General features: G+C 45.1%; 1 protein-coding gene across 3 annotated transcripts in view; it reads right to left on the reverse strand.

The window, feature by feature from the left end:
- The window catches only part of LOC115141434 (receptor-type tyrosine-protein phosphatase U), a 272,604-nt gene extending 265,320 nt beyond the window's left edge, over nt 1-7,284 (reverse strand). For all 3 annotated transcript variants that reach the window (XM_065000165.1, XM_029680301.2, XM_029680299.2), the window contains exon 1: nt 7,035-7,284. In XM_065000165.1, coding sequence (XP_064856237.1) covers nt 7,035-7,104 — 70 coding nt within the window. In that variant the 5' untranslated portion in view covers nt 7,105-7,284. The remainder of the gene's footprint in view (nt 1-7,034) is intronic.
- Between the last annotated feature and the right edge of the window lie 7,317 nt (nt 7,285-14,601).

Raw genomic sequence — 14,601 nt, forward strand, 5'->3', positions numbered from 1 at the left:
GCATGTGAAGGGGAAATGGGGGGGGGGGGGGGTGATGACTGAGGTACAGGCTGAATCTCAGGAGGACTGACATGAAAAACAGTATTCTAAGGAGTTGTCCACTTAGTCGTGCAGCTTCAAAGGTAATGAACTACCAGGGACTCACAGGCAATACCTGTGAGCCAATACACAAGGCAATACAAGAGCCACTACACTAGCCTGGTCCGAGATCTGTTTGTGCAGTCTTGCAGATTCCTATGGTCATTGCCATGCCAAATAACCATATGAGTTGGCTATACAGCATTAACAAATCTTGGGCCAAGCTCACTCCACACATCTCAAATCTTTCCATTGCACCCAATGCCTTAAAATGTGGAGATGGAATCTCATAGAGGATACTGTATGTGTTTAGCACTGCCCACAGAGACTGACCTAACCAGCCACCAAGAGGGACCAGGAATCCATGTGAAGCCTGCATCCATCACACAGAAAGGCCTGAAGTAGCCGTTTTCTCATGAGTGTGTGTCGATTTCATATACATAAGGGTGAGCCACTGCACTGATCACGGTCAAGAATCAGAATATATTCAATGACTTATAAAGGGAAAAAACTGCAGTATAAAAGTTTACACAAAATAAGCCAATAAGCTAAAAAATAAACACATGCGAGAGTCTCTTCCCTCTAGGTAGGGGTGAGAAGTAGTAGCACTAGAAGCATCCGTCTTGCAGACCCTCTTTTTGCTGTTTCATGGAGAGAAACACAGATCATGTGTATTTCAGATGAGGGATCTTTCCTCAGCGGTGTATAGTACTTAGTAAGTAGTTTTTTGAGCACCTGGACTTTACTATTTATATTTTTTACAAATTTTACTTCGCTACATTCCTGAAGAAAATAATGTACTTTTTACTCAATAGATTTTCCCTGACACCAAAAGTACTAGTTATATTTTATCAAGACAACATCCCTTGTCATCCCTACTGCCTCTGATCTGTCAGGACTCACCAAACGCAAATGCTTTATTTGTAAATTATGTCTGGGTGTTGGAGTGTTTCCCTGGCTATCCATAAATAAATAAAAACAAGAAGATTGGGCCGTCTGGCTCACTTAATGTAAGGAATTTGAAACTTTTTATAATTTTACTTCTGATACTTAAGTTTTTTTTAGCAATTACCTTTGGTTTTAAATACACTTAAGTATCAAAAGTAAATACTTTTGCTGAAGTAGTATTGGTTGACTTTACTTGAGCCATTTTCTGTTATGGTATCTTTATTTTTACTGGAGTATGACAATTACATTTTTCCACCACTGGTATTATTTTGGTTGTGAAGCAGATGGCAGTCAAATAACTAAACTCAGCAAAAGCAGAAAACGTCCCTTTTTCAGAACTCTGTCTTTCAAAGATAATTTGTAAAAATCCAAATAACTACACAGATGTTCATTATAAAGGGTTTAAACACTGCTTCCCATGCTTGTTCAGTGAACCATAAACAATTAATGAACATGCACCTGTGGAACAGTCGTTAAGACACTAACAGCTTACAGACGGTAGGCAATTAAGGTCACAGTAATGAAAACTTAGGACACTAAAGAGGCCTTTCTACTGAATCTGAAAAACACAGAAAGAAAGATGCCCAGGGTCCCTGCTCATCTGCGTGAAAGTGCCTTAGCTATGTTGCAAAGAGGCATGAAGACTACAGATGTGGCCAGGGCAATAAATTGCCATGTCCGTACTGTGAAACACAATGTCTGTACAACTGCCCGAGTTACACCAGGAACGCACAATTCCTAAGTCAGTGCTCAGACTGTCCGCAATAGGCTGAGAGAGGCTGGACTGAGGGCTTGTAGGCCTGTTGTAATGCAGGTCTTCACCAGACATCACCGGCAAAAACGTCGCCAATGGGCACAAACCCACCGTCGCTGGACTGGCAAAAAAATGCTCTTCACTGACGAGTCGCGGTTTTGTTTCACTGTGTGCTACAGCGTTGATATTTACATCCTCCTCCGTCATGTGGTACCCTTCCTGCAGGCTCATCCTGACATGACCCTCCAGCATGACAGTGCCACTAGCCATACTGCTCGTTCTGTGCGTGATTTCCTGCAAGACAGGAATGTCAGTGCTCTGCCATGGCCAGAGAAGAGCCTGGATCTCAATCTCATTGAGCATGTCTGGGACCTGTTGGATCGGAGGGTGAGTGCTAGGGCCATTCCCCCCCATAAATGTCTGTGAACTTGCAGGTGCCTTGGCGGAAGAGTGGGGTAGCATATCACAGCAATAACTGGCAAATCTGGTGCAGTCATTGAGGAGGAGATGCGCTGCAGTACTTAATGCAGCTGGTGGCCACACCAGATACTGACTGTTACTTTGATTTTGACCCCCACTTTGTTCAGGGACACATTATTCCATTTCTGTTCTCAGTTGTTGAATCTTATGTTCATTAAATATTTACACATGTTAAGTTTGCTGAAAATAAACGCAGTTGACAGTGTGAGGACGTTTCTTTTTTAGCTGAGTTTGTTTATTTTCTTGTCAATAATTGTAGTATAATAAGCCGCACACTTTCAATATGTATGCATATATTCCCATAATTGTATTGAGTTCTCCACGATCTACAACTAACCCTATTTTAATTAGTTGTCTTTGAAAAGTACTACTTTGGACATCAGAGTGACTTGTCTGATTATTTCAGAGTATTAATTTAATCCCCAAAACATTCATTTTCTAAGGTATCATACTACATAGAAAGACTACCTTTGTCATACCCAACTGCATTCATGTTAGCAAAGGGCTAACCTGGTCGTAGATGTCATACGTTTTCAGTGCTTGTGTGGCTATCTCAGGATATTCAGCCTTGATTTTAATATAGAAGATTGGCAGAGATGAAGTTCTTAAACATACTTTTAAGGCCACCGTCATTTGCAACCTCAAGGAGTTGATCTTCTTCCTGCACGGACATTTCAACTGAGACATTCACAAATGGGTCGTGGATCCATTCCTTCCCACTTCGTGGGTCTTTGGCGGTTGGGAAGTAAAACTCTAAGCTAGGTGATCACGCACCAGCTGGGAGAAAGACGGCCCAGTCTCAGTCTCTCCCAAAATCCCTGCTAATGCTTGGAACATGTCAAATATGCCCTTGTCCACTCGCCGTCCCCACAGTTCCAGTTTGGATTTCAATGCAGCCACTTTATCTGCCAACTTAAAGACAGTTGTCATTCTCCCCTGAAGTGACAGATTGAGTTCGTTGAGCTGGTTCAATACGTCGCACAGGAAAGCGAGTTTAGCGAGCCATTCCTCCTCATTGAAATATGCTGCCAGTGGTGACTTTTTCTGAAAGAAATCTCTGTAGCAGCTCTCGTAACTCAAACACTGTGGCAAGCGATCTCCACATAATACGCACAGGGGGCTTGGAGCGTGCGAGTCACTTGTCGCAATGAAGCCATATTTTTAGGTAGGACTCATCATATTTTTTTTTTTTGCAGTCTTGGTCTCTGCGGTCTCTGCATTATCGACATCGTCGTTGGGCCTTTTATCTCCCTTACCCCTTCCCGAAGAAGCGATGTTTGTTTGTTTTTATTCATGTCAGCTAATGAAGCTAGCTAGTACAAAGTTGGTCGGGCAACCCAGTTTGAAAAAAACCCAGTTCTGTTTGAAAAAGCTAGCCTTTGCTTTCCTAACTGCCCGTGTATATTGGTTCCTAACTTCCCTAAAAAGTTGCTATTCGATGCTAATGCAGAACGCCAGGATGTTTTTGTGCTGGTCAAGGGCAGTCAGATCTGGAGTGAATCAAGGGCTATTTCTGTTCCTGGTTCTACTTTTTTATGGAGCATGCTTATTTAAGATGGAAAGCACTTTTAAAGAATAACCAGGCATCCTCTACTGACGGAATGAGGTCAATATCCTTCCAGGATACCCGGGCCAGGTCGATTAGAAAGGCCTGCTCGCTGAAGTGTTTTAGAGAGCGTTTGACAGTGATGAGGGGTGGTCGTTTGACCGCAGACCCATTACGGATGCAGGCACTGAGGCAGTGATCGCTGAGATCCTGGTTGAAGACAGCAGAGCTATTTGGAGGGCAGGTTGGTTAGCATGATATCCCACCGTCGGGGGGAAGGTGCCCGTGTTTACAGATTTGGGGTTGTACCTGGTAGGTTCATTGATCATTTGTGTGAGATTGAGGGTATCAAGCTTAGATTGTAGGATGGTGGTGTTAAGCATGTCCCAGTTTAGGTCACCTAACAGCACGAGCTCTGAAGATAGACCGGGGGGCAGTCAAGTCACATATGGTGTTCAGGGCACAGCTGGGGTAAGAAGGTGTTCTATAGCAAGCGGCAACAGTGAGCGAATTGTTTCTGGAAAGGTGGATTTTTTAAAAGTAGAAGCTCAAATTGTTTGGGCACAGACCTGGATGGTACAGAACTCTGCAGGCTAACGCTGCCCCCTTTGGCAGTTCTATCTTGTCTGAAAATGTTATAGTTATGGATGGAAATATCAGGGTTTTCCGTGGTCTTCCTAAGACAGGATTCAAACACGGATAGGACATCTTCGTTGGCATCGTGTGCTAAAGCAGTGAATAAAAAAAACTTAGGGAGGAGGCTTCTAATGTTAACATGCATGAAACGAAGGCTTTTACCGTTACAGAAGTCAACAAATGAGAGTGCCTGGGGAATCGGAGTGGAGCTAGGCACTGCAGGGCCTGGATTAACCTCTACATCACCAGAGGAACAGAAGAGTAGGATAGGGGTACGCTAAAGACTAAGAACTGGTCGTCTAGTATGTTCAGAACAGAGAGTAAAAGGAGCAGGTTTCTGGGAACTGTAGAATAGATTCAAGGCATAATGTACAAAGGTATGGTAGGATGTGAATACAGTGGCGGTAAACCTATGCATTGAGTGACGATGAGAGAGATAATGTCTTGAGAAACATCATTTAAACCAGGTGAGGTAACCGCATGTGTGGGAGGTGGAACTAAAGGGTTAGCTAAGGAATATTGAGCAGGGCTAGAGGCTCTACAGTGAAATAAGGCACTAACCAAAACAGCAATGGACAAGGCATATTGACATTAGGGAGAGGAATGCGTAGCCGAGTGATCATAGAGGTCCAGTGAGTAGCTAGGAGGGCTGGAGACACGGCCATTCAGACAGCTAGCGGGCCGAGGCTAGCAAGCTAGCAGAAGGGCCTTAGAGGGACGTCGCGATGGAAGAAATCTGTTGTAGCCCCCTCGTGCGGTTAATATGGCAGACCAGTGTAGTAAAAGGGTCCAGGCCAATTGGCAAAATAGGTATATTGATGGGCCTCTTCAGTTAACAGTCCGATATGCTCTAGATAACTAGCGGGCCGCGGCTAACAGGCTAGCAGATGGGCATTCAGGGGACATCGCGATGCAGGAGCCTGTTGAAAAAAAAAACTCGGGCAGATTACGTCGGTAGTCCAGTCGTGATGGATCGGTGGGGCTCCATATCGGCAGTAAAAGGGTTCCAGGCCAATTGGCAAAATAAGTATTGTAGCCAGAGGAGTGGCTGATGGACCTCTTCAGCTAGCCGGGAGATGGGCCTAGCATAGGCTAGCTCCAGGTTAACTGGTGCTTGCTTCATGACAGAGACATTAGCCAGGAGTGGCCACTTGGATAGCAGATAGCTAGCTGCGATGATCCAGGTGTAAAGGTTCAGAGCTTGCGGTAGGAATCCGGCGATATGGAGAAAAATAAGTCCGATATGCTCTGGTTTGAATTGCGCTGTGCAGACTGGCAAGAGCTGTCCGGGCTAAATGTTAACTGATGACCACTAGCAGTGGCTAGCTGACTACTAGCTAGTAGCTAGTTAGCTGGCTAGCTACTGTTGGGGGTTCCGGTTCTAAAGTAAAGAAAATAGTAGATCCATACCACATTGGGTGAGGCAGATTGCAAGAGAGTATGTTGAAGTTGAGGTTAAGATATATAAAATATATGCAAAGAAAAAAGATTAAAGATATATACACGGGACAAGACTAAGACTTTATACACGTCAGCAATGGCTGTGGCTCAAATAGCTGAATCCACTTATTTGAATGGATGTCCACATACTTTTGTATATATATAGTGTAGGTGTTCCTCCAGGTGGGAGAGGGAAGTGTAATAGAGATTGCGTCATCTGTGGAGGCTGTATTGCAAATTGGAATGGGTCCAGGGTGGTTGGGATGATGGTGTTTATGTGAGCCATTACCAGTGAGCCATTGGCTACAGATTTGAGTGTTATGAGGTGATAGTCATTTAGAGAGTTAACTTGGCGTTCTTGGGCACATAGCCGATGGTGGTCTGATTGAAACATGTAGGTATTACAGACTGGGTCGGGAAAAGGTTGAAAATGACAGTGTAGACACTTGCCAGCTGGTCAGCACATGTTCTTAAATCAAATCATGATTTTCCCTCAGCAGTCTGCATATTTCAATTAGATATGAGGCTTTAAAACGGAACTCAACACAAAACATCGGTAAAGCTGTATCCACATTTACACGTTGGAATGCAATTTCGGGAATTGAATGTCCAGAAATGTTCATCCAGAATTAGAGTAGCAAAAAATACGAATAGGTTATCATGACAGGGTAGCAGACGCACTGTTTAAATAGCCTACTTAAATATTGGAAATATTGGCTATAAACGATTAGGCGAATATACTAATAACATACCATAGACTACCATATTTAACGGGACGGGTAGAGTTATAACAAAAAGCGGGAATGTGAGGTGGACTCTGATCTGTTAAGCAGAGGGTCAAGTATTTCAAAACAGTGAGCCACAAAACAAGCACTATCCTCCGATTCGAAGCAATCTAATGAAACACATTTTCATAAAAGCCCCTTCTCTCGCACCTTGACAATTCAGTAAACCCTCTTCATTATACAATATATCGAGCGTTCCATTGAATAGCCTTCAGTCGCCTATGAATAAAGTTAACTGCGGAAAACATACTGCGACATCTTTCACACCCCTTTTCAGGATCAATATATCGATGCAAAACTCTCCAGGGTGGATGCATCGCTTCCCAAGTGCGCAGTGACTTGAAAACAGGAAGAAAGGGCTCTTTACCTGTTGGTCCCTCTATGCCTTCGGCGTAGATTTGAACGGCCAGGATCAGTAGAAATGCACAGTTGTTCATTGTGCTGTTTTAGTCCAGTTTGGAATAGATGCATAAATAATTTCAGTGACTCCGCAAGGGCCGATGTGCAAACTGTTTTCTCCAGCCTATCGATTCCCTAATTCTTTCTGAAACGTAGTTACGAGACAGCAGCAGTAGAGCAAGACGTGCTAACTGACGTCAGGATAAACAGTACACCACATTTTCACTCTTCCGCCAAGCACACGTTCTGTCTCGATATGTGTGTGATTTAAAATATGCGACGGACGCCTCCAAGTGGCACCATCTTGCAACTATTCTGGCGTCTAAAGGTTTTTCTGAGGTAAGACTGAACTCGCTTACATGTCTCTCGCTCTCTGTGTGTGTGTGTGTGTGCCTCACCAAGCATTCACATACATCCACCTAGTCTCTTGCAACAGCCTAGTCTCCATCAAAACTGATTGGTTCTGGGAGCTGAGGTTATCCACCTGACGATCTCCCAAAATATGTCACACCAGATCCACCCTGACCAGTGGCTCAAAGTAGCCTCAACAATGGATTCACTGGTGGCTTTATGATCAAAGGTGAGATGAGCATATCTGCAACAATGGACACAGTCTGTCAGTCTATCTGCAGAATGAGAAACAGATTGATTATCCTAACAGCTTCACAGGTTGAGTGGATAAGGCAAATATTTTTAGCACACGACAAAAGACCAGGTACCTTTTGAGCCATGAATAGTTGTACTTGTGCGGAGCCGACAACTTTGGCTGGCTGCTATGTCATAACTGAGGGAGTAGAAGGGACATAGATATCCAAATGTTAATCCATCTATCAATGTAAATGTATAGCTCAGTCTCTATGACATTGTACTGTGTAGGCTATGGGTATGTGTGACTTGTTCAGAGGTGCATATCTTTACTCCATAAAAGATGCACACAGATAAAAAATACACCTTATGGAACAGCGGGGACTGTGAAGAGACACAGGCACAGATAGACGCACAGACACACACGTACACATGGATTTTTGTTGTTGTTGTAGATATATGGAATTAGAGGGCACACAATGTGTTGTGTAACGTTTTTATTTGTATATAACTGCCTTTATTTTGCTGGACCCCAGGAAGAGACAAGAAAATACAAATTAGAGACTTTAACAGATCAGCTAATGGGGATCCATAATAAATACAAAAATACAAATACATTAGTTTATGGGAGAATCTCAATTGCATGCTCCTCAAGTCATCTCTCCTTGCCTCCTTCTCAAAATACATTGGAGGAGAAGGTCAGAGGGGAGGGACTTTCTCTTCCAATATGTTTTGAGAGAGGACGCGAGAAGTATGCAATTGAGATTCTTCCAATGTGTTGTTCTGAAGAAGAAGATTCCTGCATGTTACTGACCTGCTAAGTCTCTAATTGAGTATTTTCTCTTGTCTGGTCTGTTTTCTGATTGAAAATCATTGTTACATGTTCCATTAGGCAGTTTAGTACTTAGCTAATCCTGCTATACAGGTTAAGGACACTTAAATTAGGACGCTTGGTCTGTCACTCTTACTGGTCATTCACCTGACATCCATTTTCAAACATGTCATTGATTCAACACAAAGCCATGGACACTGATCATTTTGTGAGTTTAATGTACCATTAAGTCAGCCATGATGGCACGTTTAGATTAGTTCATTTGCCAGCCGACTTGTTTGCTGCCATGTGATTGCGTACAGCAACATGCATTAAGACATTGCAATGTGATTTACTTATTCCATGATTTATTTCATGAATTGCCAGATACTGTCACATACAAATGGTGTCCTCACATATTTATGCTGGAATTATATGGGCCTTGTGACTCATAATTCAAGTTAAATATTTCCGGAAGCCGCAAAGTGCTGACAAGGCAACAGCATCCCAATCGGCACACCACATCATTTCAAAGTGGTAATATTTGGTAGAGAAGTTGATCAATGAGATTTCAAGCTTTATTCACAAAAGACAGTAAACAGTTATTTAATTTCAGTACTATCGAGTTTATAAACTGTACTCGACTAATAATCAACTACATTTAAATATTGGAATGAGGTTGAGAACACATTGTGAACTGATTTGACCAAAACGCATCATGAATTCAACAGGGATTATTGCCAATCCATGAAGTGTGTTGATTATATGTTTAGAAGTAGTTGCCATTTTGTGATGTAAGCTTTTTTACATTAAATAAGGATAAGAGCAAAGAATAGGAAAACAAACTGTATCAACCAGGACCTGCACACTCTTGAAAAGTACCCTGATACAGTATGTACACTGAACAAAAATATAAACACAACATGCAACAATTTAAAATATTTTACTGAGTTACAGTTCATATAAGGATATCTGTCAATTGAAATAAATGCATTAGGCCCTAATCTATGGATATCACATGACTGGGAATACAGATATGTAACTATTGGTCGAAGATACCTTAAAAAATAAGTAGGGATCGGGGATCAGAAAACCAGTCAGTGTCTGGTGTGACCATCATTTGCCTCATGCAGCGCAACACATCTGGCATCCCTTTGCCTTGACAGTTTTTCACACTCTTGGCATTCTCTCAACCAGCTTCACGTGGAATTCTTTCCTAATAGTATTGAAAGAGTTCCCATATATGCTGAGCACTTGTTGGCTGCTTTTCCTTCACTCTGTGGTACAACTTATCCCAAACCATCTCAATTGGGTTGAGGTCGGGTGATTGGAGGCCAGGTCAACTGATGCAGTACTCCATCACTCTCCTTCTGGGACAAATAGCCCTTACACAGCCTGGAGGTGTGATGGGTCATTGTCCTGTTGAAAAACAAATTATAGTCCTAAGCGCAAACCAGATGGGATGGCGTATCCCTGCAGAATGCTTTGGTAGCCATGCTGGTGCCTTAAATTCCTTGAATTCTAAATAAATCACAGATAGTGTCACCGGCAAAGCACCCTCAAACCATCACACCTCCTCCGCCGTGCTTCACTGTGGGGACAAAAAAATCTCAAATTTTGACTCATCAGACCAAGGACAGATTTCCACCGGTCTAATGTCTATTGCTCATGTTTCTTGGCAAGTCTCTTCTTATTGGTGTCCTTTCTTTGCAGCAATTCGACCAAGAAGGCCTGATTCCTGCAGTCCCCTCTGAACAGTTGATGTTGAGATGTGTCTGTTACTTGAACTCCGTGAAGCATTTATTTGGGCAGCAATTTCTGAGGCTGGTAACTAATGAATTTATCCTCTGCAGCAGAGGTAACTCTGGGTCTCCTGTGGCGGTCTTCATGAGAGCCAGTTTTTATCATAGAGCTTGATGGTTTTTGCGACTGCACTGTCTTGTCTTAAAGTGATGATGGACTGTCATTTCTCTTTGCTTATTTGAGCTGTTCTTGCCATAATATTTTACCTTTTATGTCAGTTAAGAACAAACTTATTTTCAATGATAGCCTAGGAACAGTGGGTTTAACTGCCTGTTCAGGGGCAGAATGACAGATTTGTATCTTGTCAGCTCGGGGATTTGAACTTGCAACCTTTCGGTTACTAGTATAACACTCTAACCACTGGGCTACCCTGCCGCCCCAATATGGACTTGGTCTCTTACCGAATAGGTTTATCTTCTGTATACAACCGCTACCTTGTCACTACACAACTGATTGGCTCAAACGCAATAAGAAGGAAAGAAATTCCCCAAATTAACTTTTAACAAGTCACACCTGTTAATTGAAATACATTCCAGGTGACTACCTCGTGAAGGATTTCGCTACACCCTCAATAACATCTGCTAAATGTGTATGTAACCAAAAAAATTCATTTGATTTTGAGAGAATGCCAAGAGTGTGCAAAGCTGTCATCAAGGCAAATGGTGGCTTTTGTCTGGTACTGTAAAGAAAAGATTAAATCAATGTCACAGAACTCACTTTGGGCACACACACCATCCCACAAGTCCAGAGATCGGCAGACAGAGCTGTGTTGCTCTCTGTCACTGCTTGAAGGAGATTGCAAGTATTGTGTGACCTGTATAGTCAATGGCTCGCCAGGTAGCTTTGGCTGGTGATGATCTGGAGGCGATGCTGCTGGAACCCTGTAGGCCACCCGAGCCGAGGAGAAGGTTCCCTCAGACTCCACCGCAGTAGAGGCAGGATGGGGAAGGACATCTAGTGTGGGCTCAGTCTCCATAGCAGGCAACTCCTGAGGAACGAGGACATGATGTCTCAGTCGCAGCCGTGCCCGACAATGGTGCCGGGGCTGGAGAGGCAACTTCTTGCTGCTGTCCTCCATATGACTGTCCCATGTTCTCCACTGCAACCTGTTGAAGAGGGCTCCCCTGACAGGAGGATCTGGTCTTCTGTTGCATAATGCGAAGACTGTATATTCTGCTCAATAGGGGCAAATCAGGCTTCCTGTTCTCCGCTGGGTTGTTGGGATGCAGCATCACCTGATACTGAGTAGTATCCCACAGGTGGAGGAGTCCCCGCTGTGTATTTTCATCCGTTTTTTAAATCTGATGTGGAATAAAGTTCCATGTAGTCATTGCTCTATGTAGTACTGTCACGTCTACTCCCGCTCCTCCCCTCCGGCATTCGACGTTGCAGCGGACTAACCACCGGTCTTGGCATCCATCATTACGCACCCAGTGATTATTGTCACAGTCATTATTGTTTCTGTGTCTATGTGAAGACGTCACTACTATGTTGTCTCGGTCTATGTTTGTTGGTTTGTTAAAGGTACCACCTGCTTCTCAACTCTCAGCGTCTTCGTTACAGAATACAGACTCAAACAATGGACGCAGCAGGAAAACAGAATATCTCCCAGATGGTCGACGAGCAGGGATACCTTCTTTGTCAAAACCACGACCAGCTGGCACAACTGGAGACTCCTATGGAAGAGGTTCTTCACAGTGTGCAACATCTCGAACATACCCGGGAGGCGTTTCCGTCAACTAGCGGAGGATACTCTACAACCAGTCGACCCAGCGAGCCAGCACTACAGACCATTTAGGAACCCGCTCAGGCCAGCGATGCCCGTTTGTCTCTCCAGGATAAATATGATGGCACCCCATCTAAATGCCATGGCTTCCTACTTCGGTGCTCCCTCTACTTTGCACACCAGATGGGCACCCCGCCACCCGAGAGGTCCAAGGTTGCCACGGTTATTTCTCTGCTGACTGGGCAGGCGTTGGAACGGGCCACGGCCGTCTGGGAGAGGAGGAGCTAGATTCATATGAGGGGTTCATGGCTCTGTTGAAATGTATCTTTGATCATCCACCGGAGGGCAGAGAGGGGGTGAGAGCCTACTCCACCAGACGGCTGCCGAGGACACGCTCACCTTCCGGACAGTAGCAGCATCCAGCGGATGGAATGAGCCGGCGCTTCTTGCGCTATTCAGCAGACGTCTGAGCGAGGTTGTCAAGATGGAACTGGCCTTCCTTGGCCATAACCCCACCATCTCATGGTCGAGGATGAGAATTACAGACTGGTCATCCAAATGCCGGAGGACCTGCTTCCCCATCCCCTGTGGTTCCATGTTGGTTGAGAGTCCTGTGGTTGCCCTTCAGCCCAACATCCCGGAGGTATTTTCCAAGACCCATGCCATCCTTCTTCCTCCTCATCGCCCCTGGGACTGTGCCATCGACCTGCTTGCAGGTTCTGTGCCCCCGTGCAGACACATCTACCCTCTGTCGGTGGCTGAAACCCAAGCCATTGGAGGAGTATATCCAAGAGGCACTCCAACAAGGTTTCATTCGCACATTCACTTCTCCTGCGTTGGCTGGTTTCTTCTTTGTGGCCAAGAAGATTGGAGGGTTACGTCCATGTATTGATTACAGAGGACTCAATGAAATCACCACTAAGCACCGTTACCCTCTCCCGTTGGTGCCGGCAGCCATCGAACAGCTCCGCGGGCCTGGTTCTTTACCAAACTGGACCTGCGGAGTGCATACAATCTCATCCGCATCTGTGAGGGGGATGTATGGAAGATGGCTTTTAGCACGATGTCTGGTCACTACGAGTACTTTGTGATGCCATTTTGGCTTAACCAATTCTCGGTCAGTGTTCCAGGCATTTGTCAACGAGGTGTTCAGGGACATGCTCGGACGCCAGGTGATCATGTACAGCGATGACATTCTGGTCTACTCGGCTACCCTGGAAGATCACATCGCTCACGTTCGTGCAGTCCTGGAACACCTCCTGGGTAACCACCAGTTCGTCAAGGCTGTGAGGTACCAGTTTCATCAGAAGTCGATCTCCTTCGTAGGCTACCAAATCAGCCTGCAGGGAGTGAGGATGGACGACAAGAAGATAGATGCGGTCTGGTCATAGCCAGCCCCAACCACCATAAATGGGTTACACTGGTTTTTGGGGTTAGCCAACTTCTACCGCCGTTTCATTAGGAACTTCAGCTCTGTCTCCGCTCCTATCTCTCCTCAAGGTTGGCCCCCGTAGGAGGCCTTCCGTCTACTCAATGGACGTTTCACCTCCACCCTATTCCTCAAACACCCTGATCCCATGATATCCTTTGTGGTGGAGGTGGATACTTCAGAGGTGAGCGTGGGGACAGTTCTGTCTCAACAACAAGGTAATCCACATAAATTGTATCCGCTACTCTAAGAAACTGTCACCTGCAGAGAGGAATTACGACATTGGTGATCGAGAGCTCCTGGCAGTGAAGTTGGCATTAGAGGAGTTGTGACACTGGCTGGAGGGCGTCAAGGACCCATTCGCCATCCTCACTGACCATCGGAACCTGGGGTACATATGGACAGCAAGGAGGCTGAATCTGTGCCAAGCAAGGTGGGCCCTTTTCTTCACAAGATTTGACTTCAAGCTGGCCTATCGCCCAGGTTAAAAAAACACCAAGGCCGCTGCCCTGTCCCGTCTCTACGATTCTGAAGATGGTCCTGTCCAGACTGCACCTATAACCCCATACTCTCGAGTCATTACCCCTGTTGTCTGGGACGTAGATGTGGACATCCGCCAGGTTCTGGAGAGGGAGCCCGCACCCACTAACTGTCCTCCTGAGCGCATCTACGTTCCCACAGGGACAAGGGATTGGCTGCTGACCTGGGCACACACAGCTGTCGTCACTGGACATCCAGGTATTTCTCACACTACCCAATCCATCTCTGAGAAGTACTGGTGGCCAACCTTGGCGCAGGATGCCACTCGCTATGTCAACTCCTGTGCCCAAACCAAATCCCTCCCATAATGCTCCAGCAAGGAAACTCCTTCCCGTGCCTCAGCGTCCCTGGTCTCATCTATCCATTGACTTTGTTACTGATCCCCCCTCTGACAGTTTCACCACCATTTTGGTGGTTGTGGATAGAGTTTACATATCCTGTCGTTTTTATCCCTCTCTCTGGTCTCCCTACTGCTCTCCAGATCACTGAGTCACTATTCCAGCAGGTCTCCCGTCATTATGGCCTTCTGGAGGACATCGTCTCCAACCGTGGCCCCCAATTCACATCACAGGTATGGAGAGTCTTTATGGAGACGCTCGGGGTCATGATCAGCCTCACTTCCAGGTATAGGCCTAGGTCAA

The sequence above is a fragment of the Oncorhynchus nerka genome, linkage group LG14 (genome assembly GCF_034236695.1).
Source record: "Oncorhynchus nerka isolate Pitt River linkage group LG14, Oner_Uvic_2.0, whole genome shotgun sequence".
Classification (NCBI taxonomy): Eukaryota; Metazoa; Chordata; class Actinopteri; order Salmoniformes; family Salmonidae; genus Oncorhynchus; species Oncorhynchus nerka.